We start from the raw sequence: 20788 nt of genomic DNA on the forward strand, positions 1-20788 counted from the left end.
TAAAGCATTTGACAAAGTACGTCACAACCCACTGATGGAAATTTTGGAAGAAGCATGCATTGATACTAGGGACATTCAGATAATCAAAAATGTATACTTCCATCAAACAGCAGAAGTTCAAGTCCAATCAAAAACTAGTCGAGAACTTGCAATAAAGCGTGGAGTCCGTCAAGGATGTGTACTCTCCCGACTCTTGTTCAATTTATACTCGGAAAATATCATAGCAAAAGCTCTTGAAGAAGAAGCAGCGGGCATTGTCATCAGTGGTACCCATATCAACAACATCCGCTATGCAGATGACACTGTACTCCTGGCTGAAAGCATAGAAGACCTGCAAAGAATGCTAAGCAATTTGATAAGGACAAGTGAGGAATATGGGCTTACATTAAATGCCAACAAAACAAAGTAGCATTCTTGGGAATTTTATTGGACAGGAAATTAACATGGCATCCTTACATTGAGAGGATATGTAATAAGATATCATCTGGGGTATTTGTCCTGCGGCAGCTTGCTAGGCTGAATGATAAAAAACTACTGTTAACTGCTTACCATGGACTTATACTATCTCATATTAGGTATGCTATTTTAGTATGGGGTAATTCATCTCAACAAAATATGGACAGAGTGTTTAAGATTCAAAAGAAGGCACTCAGATGTATAGAGAAAGTGAATAGGTTAGACTCTTGTAGGCCTTTATTTAAAAAGCTTGGTCTATTAACTGTGCCATCTTTGTATGTATATGAAGTTGTAATGCATGTGAAAACGAGTGGTGTGATCCAGAATTCAGATGTTCATGAGTATAATACGCGAAACAGAGCAGATTATCATATAATGGGTCACAATAGTAGGTTATTTGAACAAAAACCAGATTATATTGGTAGGAAATTTTATAACAAGCTACCTCAAATCTTGAAAAGTAATGATGATTTGAAGATTTTCAAAAAACAAATGAAAAAATATTTAGTTGATAAAGCTTTTTATAGTGTACAAGAATTCCTTTCAAACCTAAACTAGGTTGAACTACTTAGTGTTAGCATTATTATGTAATAACATGACTTGTCTTATACTCCATGACTGGAGTCTTTAGGACGTAATCTTAAAAAAAAAATAACTATTAAAAAACAATCTCTGGATAGCAGCGCTCATTTTATACAAAATCATAGCGGCCAGCCAGTCTACAGATGGAAATAAATTTGTTCAAATGCTAATGAATAAATGCTAATAATGAATGCTATCAGCATTTGAACAAATGGAACTACCAATTTATTTCCATCTGTAGATTTACATTTGTCTGATGTGTTTTGTACTTTGGCTAAATAAATATGCTATTCTATCCTATACTATTAAACGAGCAACTTCTGTTGATATGTTTAGATGTTCAGATATTTAAATGTTTGGATGTTTAGATGTTCATATTATATGTTTGTATTTCACCGCATCTCGAAAACGGCTCTAACGATTCTCACGAAATTCAGAACATAGTAGGCTTGATATATAAAAATTCGATTGCGCTAGGTCTCGTCCCTGGAAAAACTTGCTGAAGGACATTAAAAGGATAATTACTAGTAGTTCTGTGAACAGTAGACCTCACGCAGTATTCTCATCCACAAGTACCTGATTGAAACTATAGACCTTATGGAAATACATAAGTTGGTGTGTGTTTCCCTTCCCGTGCGAATGTTGATAGTTGAGCTTGAATATTAAAATTAAATAAGTATTTTTATCTTTTATTTGAATAGTTTTGATATTGTATTGTGCAATACTATTAAATATTGGTAGCTATCTATAATAGTAATATTACTTCTCTGTATCATAGATAAGTTATCTGTGTAAATTAAATTTCAATATACGTATGCGAACTCTTACTCACCAACAGACCGACAGGTCCATGTGAGTACAGTTTCAATTATTTTGTGAAATAGTTTAAACATAGATATAATTTTCTTTAAATTAGTACATTTACTTATGTTTTATAAGTCTTTTTTTTGTGAAACAATAAATCAATTCAATTCAATTCAATACAGCAATAGACTGGCTTCTCCACACATCTGTGTAATCACTTGTCAGCTGATTTATGATGAATAATTCTATAGTCTGAGTTTTACTCTAATATTGGCGTAAGAAGGAGGCTCCTTTTTCCTTTTATATTATCCTTGAAATGCAACATTTTCAAAAACCTTGTATATACGTCGACGCGCAATTAAAAAAGGAACATACCTGTCAAATTCTGTTCATGAAAATCTATTACCGCGTTTCACCGTAAATGCGCAACATATAAACATTTAACATTTAAACATTAATAGAAATGCCAAACCGTCGACTTGAATCTGCACCTCATAATCCAAGGTAAAATAGTTGGTAAGCGCTCGGTGGGACGCAGGAGAATGTCTTGGTTGAGAAACCTGAGGGAAGCGTTTGGTTGCACAGCCAATGACCTGTTTAGAGCGGCTGTGAACAAGGTAAAAATCGCCATGATGATTGCCAACCTCCGAAATGGAGTCGGTACTTAGAGAAGAAGATATCAAAAAGTAATGATCGGAAAAAATGTTTTCCTGAGAAAACTTTCTCATAGCTTGATGAAATACAAATCGAAAAACTTTGAAAAATATCACCAGTAGAAAGTTTATTTTTAGCCTTTGCAAAGCCTTAACACTAGGATTTGAATAATGATAGAAACAAAACTAAACTTGCGTCCTGGCATTCACTTTCAATAACTATTAGAAAACAATCTCTGGATAGCAGCGCTCATTTTATACAAAACCATAGCGGCCAGCCAGTCTACAGATGGAAATAAATTTTTCCTACAGTTACGTTGGAAAGTGGCCATTGCTGCACTGATTACAGAACGCAAAGAATCACTTTTCCGCTCTAGTGCGGGAAAAATTTTTCTGCACTCCAGATTTGCAACATGGCAACGCAAAATACTTAGTAGGTTATATGGAGCAACAGTGCAGCAAAATCAAAATGAAGTTGGTAACAGTGACTGCTGTGGCTGCTATAGTGAGCAGAGGTGCAACCAAGCACAACGCGCTAATTATTATTCATTATATATTATAACCAAGGACAACGAGGACTTTAGGATTTTAGGATTAAGGTTTTTATCAATAATAAAATTACACAGAAAAACATTTGATGCATTTCAGGCAATTTTACCCATAATTACCCACTTTTCATATTCAATGGTAACTGTAGGAAAAACTTAATGTGAAATACGTGCGCAAAGTTCCTCTGCTGCACTCAAGAAACCATTCCTTACTCGCCTACGGCTCGGGCGTAAACGTTTCTTTCGGTGCAGCAAACTGTCACTTTGCGCACTAGTTGCACAAATAACTATAAAGTTGCATTTGTTCAAATGCTAATAATGAATGCTATCAGCATTTGAACAAATGAAACTTCCAATTTATTTCCATCTGTAGATTTACATTTGTCTGATGTGTTTTGTACTTTGGCTAAATAAATATGCTATTCTATCCTATACTATTAAACGAGCAACTTCTGTTTATATGTTTAGATGTTCAGATATTTAAATGTTTGGATGTTTAGATGTTTAGATGTTTATAATATTATATGTTTGTATTTCACCGCATCTCGAAAACGGCTCTAACGATTCTCACGAAATTCAGAACATAGTAGGCTTGATATATAAAAATTCGATTGCGCTAGATCTCGTCCCTGGAAAAACTTGCTGAAGGACATTAAAAGGATAATTACTAGTAGTTCTGTGAACAGTAGACCTCACGCAGTATTCTCATCCACAAGTACCTGATTGAAACTATAGACCTTATGGAAATACAGCAATAGACTGGCTTCTCCACACATCTGTGTAATCACTTGTCAGCTGATTTATGATGAATAATTCTATAGTCTGAGTTTTACTCTAATATTGGCGTATGAAGGAGGCTCCTTTTTCCTTTTATATTATCCTTGAAATATAAAACCCTTGTATATACGTCGACGCGCAATTAAAAAAGGAACATACCTGTCAAATTTCATGAAAATCTATTACCGCGTTTCACCGTAAATGCGCAACATATAAACATTTAACATTCAAACATTTAAACATTAATAGAAATGCCAAACCGTCGACTTGAATCTTAGACCTCACTTCGTTCGGTCAATTATTCATCCTTGGAAAAACATCTGATAATAATTATCTCGTCGTCTGTTGATGATGGATGTGAGTGAGCGAGTTCATGTGTGTGGGACTGTGTCAAAATTATGACTCAGCTGTTGAACTTTCAGCTGTAATCATTCAATCAGGTACTTAGTGCCAGTTGCAAAAAAGCCGGGTTATTTTCAATCCTGATTATTCCAGTAGATCTATCTTTTTGAAATGGTCTTCTCTGATTTGGTTCACGTGAAGTTAATCAGGATTAAAATTTAACCGGCTTTTGTTAGGGAAATTTTTTCATTCCTCTGAGAATTAATCTCAATTTACTGTGATTAGATAGAACATTTCTGTATGAATGTTATAATTTCTTCTTTCGTAATGAATTTTTTATGCTGTTACTACAGAGCGAAGTTTGGTCCCCAATATTAAACATCTAAACATATGAACAGAAATTGCTCGTATAATAGTATAGGATTTGTCTCATGTATTTTGTATTAATAAATATTATTTATTTATTTATTTAATCAATGAGAATTACCCAACTTACAGAAAAGTACCACAGTCTTATAAGCCCAAAACAGTTCCAATTCTAATTTATACAACAGTCCAAATGTAGGTAGGTTATGTGTCACTTAACATTCTTCAATTACACACTCATTTTTAAATTCAGAACACACAAAAATCATTCTTTCATTGAAAAAATACTTCTATTCTATTATATTCTGTTGTAATTTATGGAATTGTGGTAGAATAATTGAATATGAATGGAAAAATGTAGGAAGGGAGTTGATTAGTGTATTAATTTAAAATTAAGAACACACAAAAATCTTTCTTTCATAAAAAAATACTTCTATTCTATTATATTCTGTTGTAATTTATGGAATTGTGGTAGAATAATTGAATTTGATAGGAAAAATGTAGGAATGGAGTTGATTAGTGTATTATTTTGTTGCACGGCAGGACACCTGTATTCGCCAGTTACGTGTTTGGCGGTGAACAGTGAGGGCACCCTGCTAGCATCAGGCTCCTCCAAGGGCATAGTGAATGTGTGGTCACTGCTTGACGCATGCGCACTGGCCACTCACACGTGGCCGGGTGGGGTCAACGACCTCCAGTGGCTCGACAAGGCTACCCTTGCTGTCTGCTTCTCAAGATCCAAGGTTAGTCTCGAAACGAGCTCATAGATTGGTGTGGGAACGCGACTAGGTGGCACCCCGACAACTTGTCCTCTTTTAAAACCGGTTTTTAGGTTACAAGTTGACGTGAGCCATCCCTGTCTACTTGTCTCCTTTCTAAAGAGGTGACAACTAAAGTGCGAGATAAATTACTTTTAACATGAAGAGGAGAAACCCATTTCTCCCTCCACAGTTTGTAGCGTAGACACAGACGGACATCCTGCGCACAATTGGATGCGCCGTGTCATTTTACTTCACGTTCTTGTGATGAAAACATCTCCGTAACATACACAAACCAATATACCTGCTGACCAGTACACTACTTGGAACATTGCCAGCAATAGATGGAGGGGAGTGTTGCCGCGTCGCGTTACAAAGCTCTCTCACTCAGACACAAAAGAAGGAGAATGCTGCTAGGTAGTGGGAGTGATTAGTGGAGGATAGAGCATCGGACCTCTCCGTCTTCGAGAAAGAGCCGTGTTAAAAGTAATTTATCTCGCACTTTAGTCGGGGGGACACTCTGACGCGAGGGTGCGAGGTGTCAAGTTGTCGTTTACGGTCATGACTATAGTGAGGTCCACGTTATAATGGCAGTGGATAAAGATAGAAGAATAGCGATGCCGATTCTCTTCATTAATTAATTATATTTCTACACTGTCAAAAACATAATTGGCATCGTTGTGGACCTAGAAAAGGATAATAACACCGGCTTTGTCGAATGATAGACAAGGATAGCAAAACCAAAGTTGATCAAATACTGTCATTATAACGGGGACCTCACTATAGTTGGCACCTCCAGTCCAGTAGGTGACAAGTAGTCGGGGTGACAACTTGACGGCATTGGTATATTTTTACAGTTTCTATGCTTCTGAATTTTTTAGTTTTGTTATTCGACATTCAATTTTAAACTTTAAATTTTGACTCTAAGTTTGTTCTCTGTGAACAGTATTTTCTTATAAAATTATTATCATAGTACCGCAATGGCCGCAGATAATAATATTGTTATTTATTTTATTTAGCAACTCTTACTTCTATATTATGAAATTTATATATATAGTGAGGTCCACCTTATAATGGCAGTATATGATCAACTTTGGCTCTGCTATCCTTGTCTATCATTCGACAAAGCCGATGGTACTATCCTTTTCTAGGTCCACAACGATGCCAATTATGTTTTTGACAGTGTAGAAATATGATTAATTAATGCAGAGAATCGGCATCGCTATTCTTCTATCTTTATCCACTGTCATTATAACGTGGACCACACTATAGAATGAATGTAAACTGGAAGCGTCTATGAAAAATTGCTGCTAGTATAATATTCTGAAACGATTATTATCAAAGGCAGAATAAAGTTCATTTTATAACTGCGCGAGGTCTACTGTTCACAGAACTACTAGTATATTGAAAAAAATCACTTGAAAGTACAAAAAATACATAATGATTAATTCGATTTGATTTGTTTATTTTCTGTCTATGATTTGTAAATATTGTTAACTAGCCTTCAGGCTCGCTTCGCTCGCCATATCCGTCTAGCCAAGGGGGCTCCGCCCCCTGGACCACCGACAGGGTCGTCCAAGAATGACATCATAAACCTTACATCATAAACCCTCGCTTCGCTCGCCTGCATTTTTCATTTGACCATTTTTATCATATTGCTAGGACGATCCAGTCGGGTGTCCAGACTAAACGGATATGGCGAGCGAAGCGCACCTGACGGCTAGTAATATAATATTCCCAGGAATAGCTCTGATTGAAGTAGCAGTGCCCAATCAATTTTTCCGCGATAAATCAGGACCTCCTAAATAGGTATTTAGGAGGTACTGGATAAATAGGTATTTAGGAGGTCCTGGATATATGCATTTCAATCTTCAACTTGGTGCCAACCTAACAAAGTCAACTCATCTTAATGCCAACCTGACAAAATTTTTAATTTAGTTACCAGTTAACAACTTTTTCGAAGAGGTAAGTTACTCTCTCTAGATTATAGTTCTATACTAACATATGGTATGGACTTTTTAATTATAATTCTATGATATTGGAATAAGAAGAATATACATGCTAAAAGACGAACTTTAAACCCTTAAAAACCACCCTTTGGAGTTGAAATATCGCCAAAAGATTCCTTGGTGCGCCTCTAAAGGGCCAACTGAACATACCTACCAAATTTGAACGTTATTTGTCCGGTAGATTTTTAGTTCTGCGAGTGAGTGAGTCAGTCAGTCAGTCAGTGAGTGAGTGCCATTTCGATTTTGTATATATAGATTGGATTAAATAGGATTTGAATGTTGTTGTGTTTGCAGGACGTGACCGTTGTGCGCGTGGACTCGGCAGTGAGTGTGAGTGAGCGTGCGCTGGCCGTGGCGCGTCACACACTTCTGTGTGCGTCGGTGGTTGGCCTGCAGTCGGCGCCCTGCCTCAAGCGCCTGTTGCGCGCCCTGCCGGATGTGATGCGTGCACAACACGAGCGCGAGGCGCGTGCGGTTGATCGCGGCGAACAGCTGACGCACAGCGCGCATCTCAAGTGCCTCGTGGCGCTTGCGCTGGCTCTGCGCGTCGATACCGTCCTCTGCTATGCGCTGTTGCCGCCCAATACGGCCGAGGCGCGTCAAGTTGGTCAGACATCTTCAACTACCTAAATTAAGGCTGTGCAAAGGGTGACTTGAAATTTGGAACTTAAGGTCCTTACAATAAAAGGATACAACATGAACGATTTCGATCTAATGCAATTCAAGATGGCGACTAAAATGGCGAAAATGTTGTCAAAAACAGGGTTTTTCGCGATTTTCTCGAAAACGGCTCCAACGATTTTGATCAAATTTATAACTAGAATAGTCATTGATAAGCTCTGTCAACTGCCACAAGTCACATATCTATAAAAATTCTAGGAGCTCCGCCCCATCTATGCAAAGTTTGATTTTAGATTCCCAATTATCAGGCTTCAGATACAATTTTAACAAAAAATTCGAAGTGGAAAAGATTAAGCATGAAAATCTCTACAATAACATTTCACCTAAAATTTAAAATAAGCTCAAAAATCGAGAAAATGTTATTATTTCAATTTCAAACTGTTGGCAACTGTTGATTCTATTAAATGATTCACTATGAAGAGATAGCAGACTTCGTGTGTCTCCATCGTTATTGTCCTGTCACCAGCTGGCTTTGATCTTTAAATAGTAGACTTGAGATGCGCGTGAACACTAGCGTCAGGTGATAAAGTTTCATAACGGCAAGGAAAGTTGTGTGGGTACGCCACACCAGATTTCATTCATTGATTAACAGAACACAATTCTCTAAGATTTTTAAGATAGTTAACTTATTCAATTCACTAAAAATAACTTTTAGTTGTGTTATTTTTGGTAAATTGAATAACTTTTTCAAAAATTGATATTTTCAGAACATTTTTGTTTTACTAGATCAACAATACCATGAAGAATCCATCCTCTAAATCTCATGGATTTATGTCGTACCGAATTTGAAATGTTCTGTCCATAAATTCAAACTTCAGTCGCTCATATCTCAAGAAGTAATGATCGGAAAAAAATATTTTCCTGAGAAAACTGTTTCATTTTGATAGCTTGATAATATACAAATCGAAAAACCTAGAAAAATATCACGAGTAGAAAGTTTATTTTTAGCCTTTGTACAGCCTTGACCTATTTCGGACTATTTGTAACCTTATCTAAATTTGGGAGAAGAATAGCACATGGTTACCTTATTAATTTTTCTCTCCCTATAATTTTTCAGTTCAGTTCAGTTCAGTTTCAGTTCTTCGCCACAGTCAATTGACCGGGGAATTGTCAAGTTTTATTATTAATCTCAATATCAAAATTTGATATAAATAAAAAAATGTATATTTATTTATTTTTAATATAAATAATCTAATTGTAAAATCTTAATAGTTTATTTTCGCAAGTGCTGGAAAGTATGTTCCTCTGTGTATTCAGAAACTGCATAATATGGCCTTACAATCAAGTATTTTTTTCAATTCTGAGACAAATAATTTTTTGCTCTCAATAGTTTTGAGATGTAGCGGGAAAAGGTTGAAGAATCGTGATCCTGTGCAAATTGGAGATCTTCGAAATTTATCTAGTCGGTGCCGAGTGATATTCATATTGGTCTTATTTCTTGTGTTGCAGCTATGTTGATTGCCTCTTAAAGGTGGATTTGAGTTTTTTGCTAGTATTATAGTTTCCAAGATGTATATAGATATTACTGTAAAAATTTTGTTTTCCAGAAACAGAGGCCTGCAGTGCTCAATTACATTCGTTTGAAAAATTTTTCTTATTGCCTTTTTTTGTATTCTAAGTATTTGGTCAAGACAGTTTTGGGGTGCAGCTCCCCAGGCAACAATCCCATATCGCAGGTGCGAAGTAAACAGCGAATAGTAAGCAGTTAGAGCCGTTTTTTCATCCGTAGTATTTCTTATTCGTCGTATCACATAAATTCGACTATTAGGTGATTCGTTTTGATGATATACTTATTGTATGAATCAATAGAGAATGAAGAATAAAGAAGAGAAGAACATAACTTAGCAAACACATGATGTGCATATGTGTTTGTCAAGTTCCGTTCAATCTAATAGAATCTATAAAGACAGAAAAATGAAATTTTTTGACAACTTTGGTGTAAAAGCTGCTTGAAGCGGCGTTATTTTTGACATGTTTTCGCTGGTGAAATCAAATTTCTCAATCTTTCGTTAAAATCATCAGTTAGTGTAAACTGGAGATTACTTGACAAAGCGTTAACGTGATTATAGTGAAATCCACCCTCAATCTTCCATCTTTTATTTTTGTTCATGATGAATATTATGAGACTAGCCGTCAGGCTCGCTTTGCTCGCCATATCCGTCTAGCCTTGGATCATCCGTCTTGGATCATCCAAGAATGAGATCAGCAGGCTCGCTTCGCTCGCCTGCATTTTTCATTTGGGCATTTTTATCATATATTAGGACAATCCAGTCGGGGGTCCAGACTAAACGGCTGGCTAAACGGATATGGCGAGTGAAGCGAGCCTGACTGCTAGTAATATAATATTCCCAGGATTGAAGTAGCAGTGCTTAATCAATTTTTCCGCGATAAATGCATTTAAATCTTCAACTTGGTGCCAACCTAACAAAGTCAACTCAACTTAATGCCAACCTGACAAAATTATTAATTTAGTTGCCAGTTAACAACTATTTCGAAGAGGTACTCTATCTAAATTATAATTCTATAGTAACATATGATATGGAAATTCCAATTATAATTAAGAGATTGGGAGAAGAAGAATATACATGCTAAAAGACGAACTTTAAACCCTTAAAAACAACACTTAGAGTTGAAATATTGCAAAAAGATTTCTTAGTGCCCCTCTAAAGGGCCAACTGAATATACCTACCAAATTTGAACGTTTTTGGTCCGGTAGATTTTTAGTTATGCGAGTGAGTGAGTGAGTGAGTGAGTGAGTCAGTCAGTGAGTGAGTGCCATTTCGCTTTTATATATATAGATTGCTAGCTGGCCCGGCGAACTTCGTACCACCAAATAGTTAATGCATCTCATGACAAACTTTAGCTGGATGCACACCTGAGGAGGCGCGATGCGGCATTTTGCATCCAGGTGCTTCTTGTTTATTTGTCACACTGAATCGGACATGGTGTGGACCGGTGTGATAAGGCAATCTCCATAAAGGTGCGTACAGATATACGCTCCACGAACATGAGCAATTCACTTTTAATCAGCTGATTATATCTGTATTTTTACAGAAACGGTTAGATACAGATATTAAAAGCTTGGAATCAGCTGATTAAAAGTGGATTGCTCATGTTCGCGGCGCGTAAATCTGTACGCACCTTTAGATCAACTCTTTGTATCACCAAGCCGCGCCTCCTCAGGTGTGCTTAGCCTTAGCTTAATCTGATGCACTATATTTTTATGAAAATTATCCAACAATCAATATTTACATTTATATCTCAATATGGACTTCCTATGTGCTTAGTTAGTTGTGCAGCAGTTTATATATTTTTAAATATAGTTGAATGCAGCTTGCTGAGAAATTGAATGGTATATCTCCTTGCTGCTGATTTTCCCGTGCATATTCTAAATTTACAGCATTTCGAGTTCTACGACCTAGTTTCGACTCGTTCGCACCGCGGCATTATTATTAGAATTGAAATTTTGTGAATCAGTAGAAAGAAAATAGAAAAACAGATCTACCGACGGCTGTTAGATGACGCAATGATTATAACAGCTGATTTTTATTTCTGTGTGTGGCCAGTGTCACGATAGTGACAGAACCGTGTCTCAAAAATAATTTAATTATAATTTTTTTTTAATAAAATACAGTACTTTCAATTATTTTAAATGTTATAAAATATAGTATAATTTAAACAAATTCATTTTCATCTTAAACTGCAGAGCAAGAGAGGAAAACGTTCTATTCAATAAAAATGTCTTAGCAAAGCTTCCACGCCATTGGCTAAGAACTTAATACAAACTCAGCAGTTGCGCTGACAAAATTTTCATTCCTAAAAAAGACGACTCGCTTCTCGTTCAACTGCGGTATCGACCACGAGTCCAGGTTTACCCAGGAGAGTCAGTTCCATATTTTCTGTAAGTTTCTTTTTCTTTAATTTTCTTTCAAAATTCATTGTCATCCTTTTAAACAGTAATATCTCAAATAATAATAATAATAATATAATAATAATAATAATAATAATAATAATAATAATAATAATAATAACAACAATAATAGAACGTTTTCCTCAACATATTTTTTTTAATAAATTTAAATTCTTAAATAAAATCAATTTCATTTTAGATAATTAAATATAAGCCAACGGTTTCATAAGAAAGGGCGTAATTGTTTAAAATAAGATTTGTTTGTTTAATCATCCGTATTACCGATTTTTCAACCTTTTGTATCTTTTTAAATATTGTTCAAAATTGATAAGAACTTTGTGTCAATAAAAACTAAATTACTTTTCCAATTCTTACTTCTTCTATTTTCATCCTATTTCAAAAATTCAAACACCTTGTGTGAGTCAAAATTTTTATTATCAAAATTTCCAAGTATTTGTGTTTTTTTTCTTTATATAAAAAAAAAGACACTGGTGGAGGCATTCCTGTTCCTGTGAGGTAATTGAATGAATTGATCGAAACCCATACGATTTGGAGGAATCTGGGGATTAATTCATTCAATTATCCACAAATTTAAAGATCCTATAATTTTTGGTAGTGTGCTTTACCAAACATCGAGTAGAGGCACTAACCACTAAGAAGAATACAATCGATCAGTAGGCCTACTAACGAATTGATTATTTGAATAAATCACATTAATGTGAAGAACATAAATAGATGATGAAATAACACATAACAAAACACTTATAATCTTTTCGTTAGACTGGTCATTTCTCTTTATTCTTTTATTTGTTACATATGGTGAAGGCGTCGATCGCCCATCATTCCCATTTATTTGTTACACCAGCTCACAAATCTTCTTCCATAAGGATTACATGTAAACTTTGAAGGACCGAAGGAAAGAGTCCTGAAGTCTGATCATAAATCTGATAGGCCATAAGCCTGCTCCTGAACATAACAAACACAACTAAACAAAAATCATCAAAATTCGGTGCACACATAAAAACGTTATTGAATGTCGAAATTTGAGGCTAGATTTTTATTCATATAGATAATAGTTTCACTATTTTCAATAATAGCCTACTTCTGAGATATCATCAAGCTGAATAAGAACAGGTGGATAACTCTGGCTGGGATAACAGAGAAATCATTTTTTTTCCTACAGTTACGTTGAAAAGTGGCCATTGCTGCACTGATTACAGAACGCAAAGAATCACTTTTCCGCTCTAGTGCGGGAAAAATTTTTCTGCACTCCAGATTTGCAACATGGCAACGCAAAATACTTAGTAGGTTATATGGAGCAACAGTGCAGCAAAATCAAAATGAAGTTGGTAACAGTGACTGCTGTGGCTGCTATAGTGAGCAGAGGTGCAACCAAGCACAACGCGCTAATTATTATTCATTATATATTATAACCAACGACAACGAGGACTTTAGGATTTTAGGATTAAGGTTTTTATCAATAATAAAATTACACAGAAAAACATTTGATGCATTTCAGGCAATTTTACCCATAATTACCCACTTTTCATATTCAATGGTAACTGTAGGAAAAACTTAATGTGAAATACGTGCGCAAAGTTCCTCTGCTGCACTCAAGAAACCATTCCGCCCTCGCCTACGGCTCGGGCGTAAACGTTTCTTTCGGTGCAGCAAACTGTCACTTTGCGCACTAGTTGCACAAATAACTATTTCGTACTGCATGCATGACTATGAACAAACAAGATCATCTGAAAACCATTGTAAAATCAGCTGGAGCCATAAAATCATATGGAGCCATACCGAGTTTTAACGCTTCATCCTAAATACAATTATTGGAATTTAAAACTCGATATTGATGTTTAAAATAATTGTGACAAGTGGTCATGCATGCAGTACGAAAAGAATTTCTTTCTCTGTTATTCTTTGATCAGTCTTAAATAATAAGGTATACTTGAAATCTTGATAAAATTTGCTACCTTTTTTGTCTCATGTAATTTTTTTGTAAAGTGAACGATTTTCGTGAAATTTGCAATCAAAAATTTAAAATGGCCGCCATTTTGAAAATTCACATCGAACATTTAAAAAAAAAATCTTTATAGCATAAATATTCATGCCAAATTTCAGATCAATACAACATTTCGTTCTTGAGATAAAAATTCCCAAGTGAAAAAACAAAATGGCAGCTATAAGGATAACCACTTGAAATACGACATTTGTAGTCTCCTATCATCCAGGAACAATACCCCAAAATGTTCGACACTCAAAATCAAATTCAAAATCTTTATTGCCGAAAACATTGAACAATGATATAACAACGTCAGTAGCTGAAAAATTACAACATAGCATAAATAAATAACACATTACACAAACAACACAAATAATACAAATAAACAATTACACAACTACTACTACACTACATCACTACATCTGAAACACTCTGTATAATTAGAAACGTTTTTCCTTGACGAAATTAAACAATCCTAGATAATTCAGAATAGCTGAAACTTTACGCTATTTTCTCTTTATTCAATTTTCTAGCTTTTCGAAATTTAATTTATAGGTGATGATGACAGCGACTACGCCCCGTTTCGGAAAGCAAATTTTCTGACTCCAGCTGTTTCAAGTCTAGAACTTATCTCGAAAACCGGCTCTAAAAGTTTTTGAAAGGTCACTTCCGTTTTATTAAACTGTTGGTCCCGGCTGAAGTATGACAGTCGTAAGGCCCATTGAGAGCTTAAACTAATATATTCAGGCGAGGTGGAACCTTCCTTCAAGGAATTCCCACCAAAAAACCATTTATTATTTATTCATTTATTGTACAAAACACTATAATCATATTATTATGACCATAGAGGAAAAACTAGGCAAAGTCTGTATACTATATTTGTCTCCAAAAATTTTGATAACATTTTAATTTTGATAAAATGTTAATTCTGTCCAAAGTATTATAAAGCTGCGTTTACACCAAAGTTATTAACAAAATGTTAATAACTTAATTTACCGAGCGAAGTGAAGACTAAGATTCAAGTCGACGGTTTGGCATTTCTCTTAAAGTTTTAATGATTAAATGTTTATATGTTGCGCATTTACGGCGAAACACTGTAATAGATTTTCATGAAATTTGACAGGTATGTTCCTTTTTTAATTGCGCGTCGACGTATATACAAGGTTTTTGGAAATTTTGCATTTCAAGGTTAATATAAAAGGAAAAAGGAGCCTCCTTCATACGACAATATTAGAGTAATAAAAATCAGACTATAGAATTATTCATCGAAAATCAGCTGACAAGTGATTACACAGATGTGTGGAGAAGCCAGTCTATTGCTGTATTTCCATAAGGTCTATAATTTCAATCAGGTACTTGTGGATGAGAATACTGCGTGAGGTCTACTGTTCACAGAACTACTAGTATTTATAGATTCTGTTAGATTGAACATAACTTATCATACAAATGATGAGCTTATGTTTTTGTCAACTTAATAAGGTTTGGAACTATAAGGACTAGTAGTTCTGTGAACAGTAGACCTCACGCAGTATTCTCATCCACAAGTACCTGATGTCAACTGTTTTTAATGTTAACAAAATCAGTTCACGTTTGAATTTGTATTTCATAATTTATTAATATTTATGTTAATTTAAATAATGAATAGAATATGGTGTTTTTCTATTCCAGAATTTATATAATTTTCATCCAGTTCCGTAATAATCTTTCCATCTAATGAAAATTAATTTTTTTCAATCAAAAATATTATAATTTCTTCAGCATTATTTAGTTCATTTGATTATTTTTTATCACCTATTAAATTATTTTTTTTGAATGTGAGAATATCGATACTGATGGTCACGCATAATAATACCATGACTGCAAAACAAAATATTGAAACCAAAGACCTTAAAGCTGCGATTAGACCAAATTTATTTAAAAAATGTTAATAACTCAATCCTTATAGATTATATTAGATTGAACATAACTTATCATACACATGATGAACATGTGTGTTTGTCAACTTGCGTTCAAACTAATAGAATCTATAAGGATTAAGTTATTAACATCTCGTTAATAACTTTGGTGTAAACCCAGCTTAAAGATGCATACCTCTTCAAGGTCTTTGATTGAAACTATAGACCTTATACAAATACAGTAATAGACTGGCTTCTCCACACATCTGTGTAATCACTTGTCAGTTGATTTATGATGAATAATTTCTATAGTCTGATTTTTACTCTAATATTGGCGTATGAAGGAGGCTCCTTTTTCCTTTCATATTATCCTTGAAATGCAAAATTTCCAAAAACCTTGTATATATGTCGACGCGCAATTAAAAAAGGAACATACCTGTCAAATTTCATAAAAATCTATTACCGCGTTTCGCCGTAAATGCGCAACATATAAACATTTAACCATTCAAACATTAAGAGAAATGCCAAACCGTCGAATGAATCTTAAGGTGCGTACAGACTTTCGCTCTGCTCCGCAACCGAACGTCACTCCAGCAGAGCGATTGATGATCGACCGGGGAGCAACAGTGGTTCGACCGGGGAACGCGAGAAGATCTAACATCTTCCATAACGTTCATGATGGGTGCGTGGGCGGTGCGACTGTGGTTCGATGGTGGTACGAGGGCAGTACGAGCGAGGAGCGTGCTCGGTGCTGGTTGGAAGCGCGAATATGTGTACGCAGCTTATGACCTCACTTCGCTCGGTCAATTAGATTGAACATAACTTATCATACACATGATGAACTTATGTGTTTGTCAAGTTTCGTTCAATCTTATAGAATCTATAAGGATCAAGTTATTAACATTTTGTTTATAACTTTGGTGTAAACGCAGCTTAAGGCTTTGAAATCACACACTTCTTCTTCACTCGATTTTCGGTCCAGGAATAATGAAATACGAATTAACTTTTTTCTTAATTTGTAGATTTATCAGATGCGTTGGACAACTCGGCATGGAGTTTGAATGCTGATAAGCAGATCATCAGCTGGATCACGCAGTTCCCCAATGACTGGCAGATCAATGGCAAATTCGAGGCTTACCTGTGGGGTAACGGAAATCATGGCCAACTGGCTGAAGCAGGTAAGACATTCTCAAAAATCTGGTGTGGCGCACTCACAAAACTTTCCTTGCCGTTATGAAAATTTCTATTATAATTTAAATTCAATCAGCTGACGAGATCAATTCCACTACCTCTTCAAGTGAATGAATCAATCAACGAAATAATTATTATCAGATGTTTTTCCAAGGATGAATCATAATAAATTGTCCTTTTAATGTCCTTCAGCGAGTTTTCTCAGGGATGAGACCTAGTGCAATTGAATCTTTATATTATAAACCTACTATGTTGTGAATTTAGCACTTTGACTTGTCTGACACCGTTGAGGCCAACCAGACGTAATATAAGAAATAATGAAGATCATCAAGCAAAGGCCACCTCGTTATCCGTCAGACCAGCTCTACAATGAGTTTGGTGTGATGGACATAAGACAGCTCTATTCCTTGGAAATAATTTGCAGACTACACAAAAACCCGGAAAGCTTTCAACATAGGAACCACAGTCATAACACAAGAAACAGAAACCTTCTTATTACGAACGTGCCTATAGTGAGGTCCACGTTATAATGACAGTATTTTTTCAACTTTAGTTTTGCTATCCTTGTCTATCATTCGACAAAGCCGGTGCTACTACCCTTTTCTAGGTCCACAACGATGCCAATTATGTTTTTGACAGTGTAGGAATATAATCAATTAATGCAGAGAATCGGCATCGCTATTCTCCTATCTTTATCCACTGCCATTATAAAGTGGACCTCACTATTGGAAGGCAATATATCAAGGACACTTCAACCACCTAGCACCAAAATTCTACAATCTACTTCCTGCACAAATCAAGTCAATAGAAAACCCAAGGAGATTCAAAACTGCCGCTAAGAACTGCATTATTTCAACTGGAAGACATCATATAGAAAACATAATCTCAAACAATATGTGAGCTCACTTACCCAACGTATTTGCAGTTTGCACCCTCACCCAGAATCTATTATTACTACTAACACCTACTCTAGTACATGGGTTTCCCATAGTTGAGTAGGTTCATTTCCAATAGAATTGAATTCCATATTTTTTATAAACTCATTGTATTATATTCTAGATATTTTGTACTTTTCATATTTTAATTGCTTGTTGTATTTTTTTAATGAAATAAATTTATTATTATTTATTTTATTAAAAAAAAACACTTGATAGTACAAAAATACATAATGATTAAATCAGTGTGTTTCATTTACATGATTTAATTAATTTAATAATTTCTTTTTTCGTTCGTCACTTAGTTGAACCCTATTATTTTTTGCTTATAATTTTCAATTTCTTATTCTTTTATTAAGTTTTTAGTTACTAGATTTTTTATTGCATCCAGTGTCAGTAAAGTATAGTTATAATTTTTCTTATCGATTGTCAGAAGACTCCTCCATGCACACGGACTTGTCGTCCAAGCATGGAGTTATTCATTTACTTTTTACTTGTTTTTACTTTCCTTGCCCTATTAACATAGGTAAGGAAAGTATTGCTTTCCAAAAAAAAATTAAGGTACCCTAATTTCATGTTTTCTATATGTTTCAAGGTCCCCTGAGACCAAAAACATTATTTTTGGGTGTTGGTCTGTGTGTGTGTGTGTATGTGTGTGTGTGTATGTGTGTGTGTGTATGTGTGTGTGTGTGTGTGTGTGTGTGTATGTGTGTATGTCTGTGAACACGATAACTCCATTCCTAATTAACCGATTGACTTGAAATTTTAAACTTAAGGTCCTTATACCATGAGGATCCGACAATAAGAAATTCAATAAAATTCAATTCAAGATGGCGGAAAAAATGGCGGATAATTACTAAAAATCCATGTTTTTCACGTTTTTCTCGAAAAGGGCTCTAACGATTTTCTTCAAATTTATATCATGGATAGCTATTTATAAGCCCTAGACTCAGCACATGAGTCTCATTTCTGGGAAAATTTCAGGAGCTCCGTAATATTCTTGAGAAAAATGGCGGATAATGACTAAAAATCCATGTTTTTTACGGTTTTCTCGAAAACGGCTCTAACGATTTCCTTCAAATTTATACCATGAATAGCTATATATAAGCCCTATCAACTGGCATGAGTCTCATTTCTGGGAAAATTTCAGGAGCTCCGTAATATTCTTGAGAAAAATGGCGGATAATGACTAAAAAACCATGTTTTTCACGGTTTTCTCGAAAACGGCTTCAACGATTTTCTTCAAATTTATACCATGGAAGCTATTAATAAGCCCTGTCAAATGACATGAGTTTTTCTCCTGTGAAAATTGCAGGATCTCCGTAATATTCTTGAGAAAAATGGCGGATAATTACTAAAAAAACATGTTTTTCACGATTTTCTCAAAAATAACTTGACCGATTTTTTTCAAATCCATACCCTGTATAGTTATTTATCAGCTCTATCAACTGGCATGAGTCTCCACCCCATCCTTGAAAAATGGACTTAGTAACCTCCTTCTCGTGCAGGTAGGTAGGTAGGTAGGTAGCGCAGTTCATAAAAAGAACACATAGTCGAGATATTTCATCTGTAGAACAGCTGTTTTGACGACTTTAAAAAATGACGACTAAAAAAATCATCGAATTTCACAATTCACACAAAGAAAAAGTACTTTGAAAACAATTATATATACACATATTATACAGAAGTCTGATCGTAGTTTCAAATATGAGCAAGGAAAGTTGTGTGAGTGTACCACTCCATATTTTTCATATTAATGTTACAAACTAATGTATCGTCTTTACTTTGTTTTTACATACTATATAATGTATAAAGTTTACTTTGTTTTTACATACTATATAATGTATAAAGTTTTTGAATAAAATGAATTGAATTGAATACATTTTCCATGTTTCTGAGCCATGCATCAGAATGTTTTGTCCAATAATTGAACGCCGTATGTTGTTGGCAGGCAACGGTTGTTCGCAGCCGACACTGGTGGAGTCGTTTGCGACGGCGCAGCAGATCGTGTGCGGCCAGAACTGCACGTTCGTCGTGCAAGCGAACGGAACCGTCCTGTCGTGCGGCGAAGGCAACTACGGGCGTCTCGGCCAGGGTCACAGTGACGACCTCAACTCCCTAAGCATCATCTCAACCCTACAAGGTACTCATCCAAATTATATAGAAAAGTAAGTAATTGTAATAATTGTATAAAAAAGTATTGTCGTAATTAAACAATTTAAAAAAGTGTAGTTAGATTTCTTCCTATTCAATCAATCAAATAGTTCTTCATTCATCATTGCATTCATACAATATAAATAGTTTCACAATATAAATAATAATTCACAATAATCAGTTGAGGAAGTCTTGTATACAATTTGGGCTGATTGAAATTGAATATTTTTTCAATGTAACAGCTGTAACTTACTAAGAGTGGGTAGGTTTGTGATTTTGTATTCAAATTTATAAAATAAGTAAAATATTTCTTAATTTTTTTATTCATTGTGATACATTCTGTGATTTATTTGAAGAATAATGTCAACCTTCAAAATTCAAAATCTTCAAATTATTATTCCTGGATCAAAAATCAAGTGACGAAGCAGTGTGTGATATCATAACCTCAACCTTTGGACAACATTAACTTTTTATCAAAATTTGTGGAGAGAAATAGTACAGGCTCAGCCTAGTTTTTCCTTCAATGTCATAATTATATTATGATTGTAGTATTTTGTACAATAGATAAATAAATAAATAAATAAAAATGAAATTCTTTCTTAAAATCTGCACCATCCCTCTCTCTGATATTGATTGGCAACCGATTGCCATGTAGGCTCCCATGTAGGAGTGGCGTTTTCCAAAGAATTGCCTCCTGTGTTGTTGAAGTGCATACGTTCTTC

General features: G+C 35.0%; 1 protein-coding gene across 1 annotated transcript in view; it reads left to right on the top strand.

Annotated features, from left to right (window-relative positions):
• LOC111056308 (probable E3 ubiquitin-protein ligase HERC1) overlaps positions 1-20788 on the top strand; it is a 151523-nt gene that overhangs the window by 69821 nt on the left and 60914 nt on the right. Inside the window, exons 24-27 of the mRNA XM_039435338.1 lie at positions 5072-5271; positions 7590-7902; positions 16809-16964; positions 19864-20055. Coding sequence (XP_039291272.1) covers positions 5072-5271; positions 7590-7902; positions 16809-16964; positions 19864-20055 — 861 coding nt within the window. The remainder of the gene's footprint in view (positions 1-5071; positions 5272-7589; positions 7903-16808; positions 16965-19863; positions 20056-20788) is intronic.

Source organism: Nilaparvata lugens, chromosome 9 (assembly GCF_014356525.2).
Source record: "Nilaparvata lugens isolate BPH chromosome 9, ASM1435652v1, whole genome shotgun sequence".
NCBI lineage: Eukaryota > Metazoa > Arthropoda > Insecta > Hemiptera > Delphacidae > Nilaparvata > Nilaparvata lugens.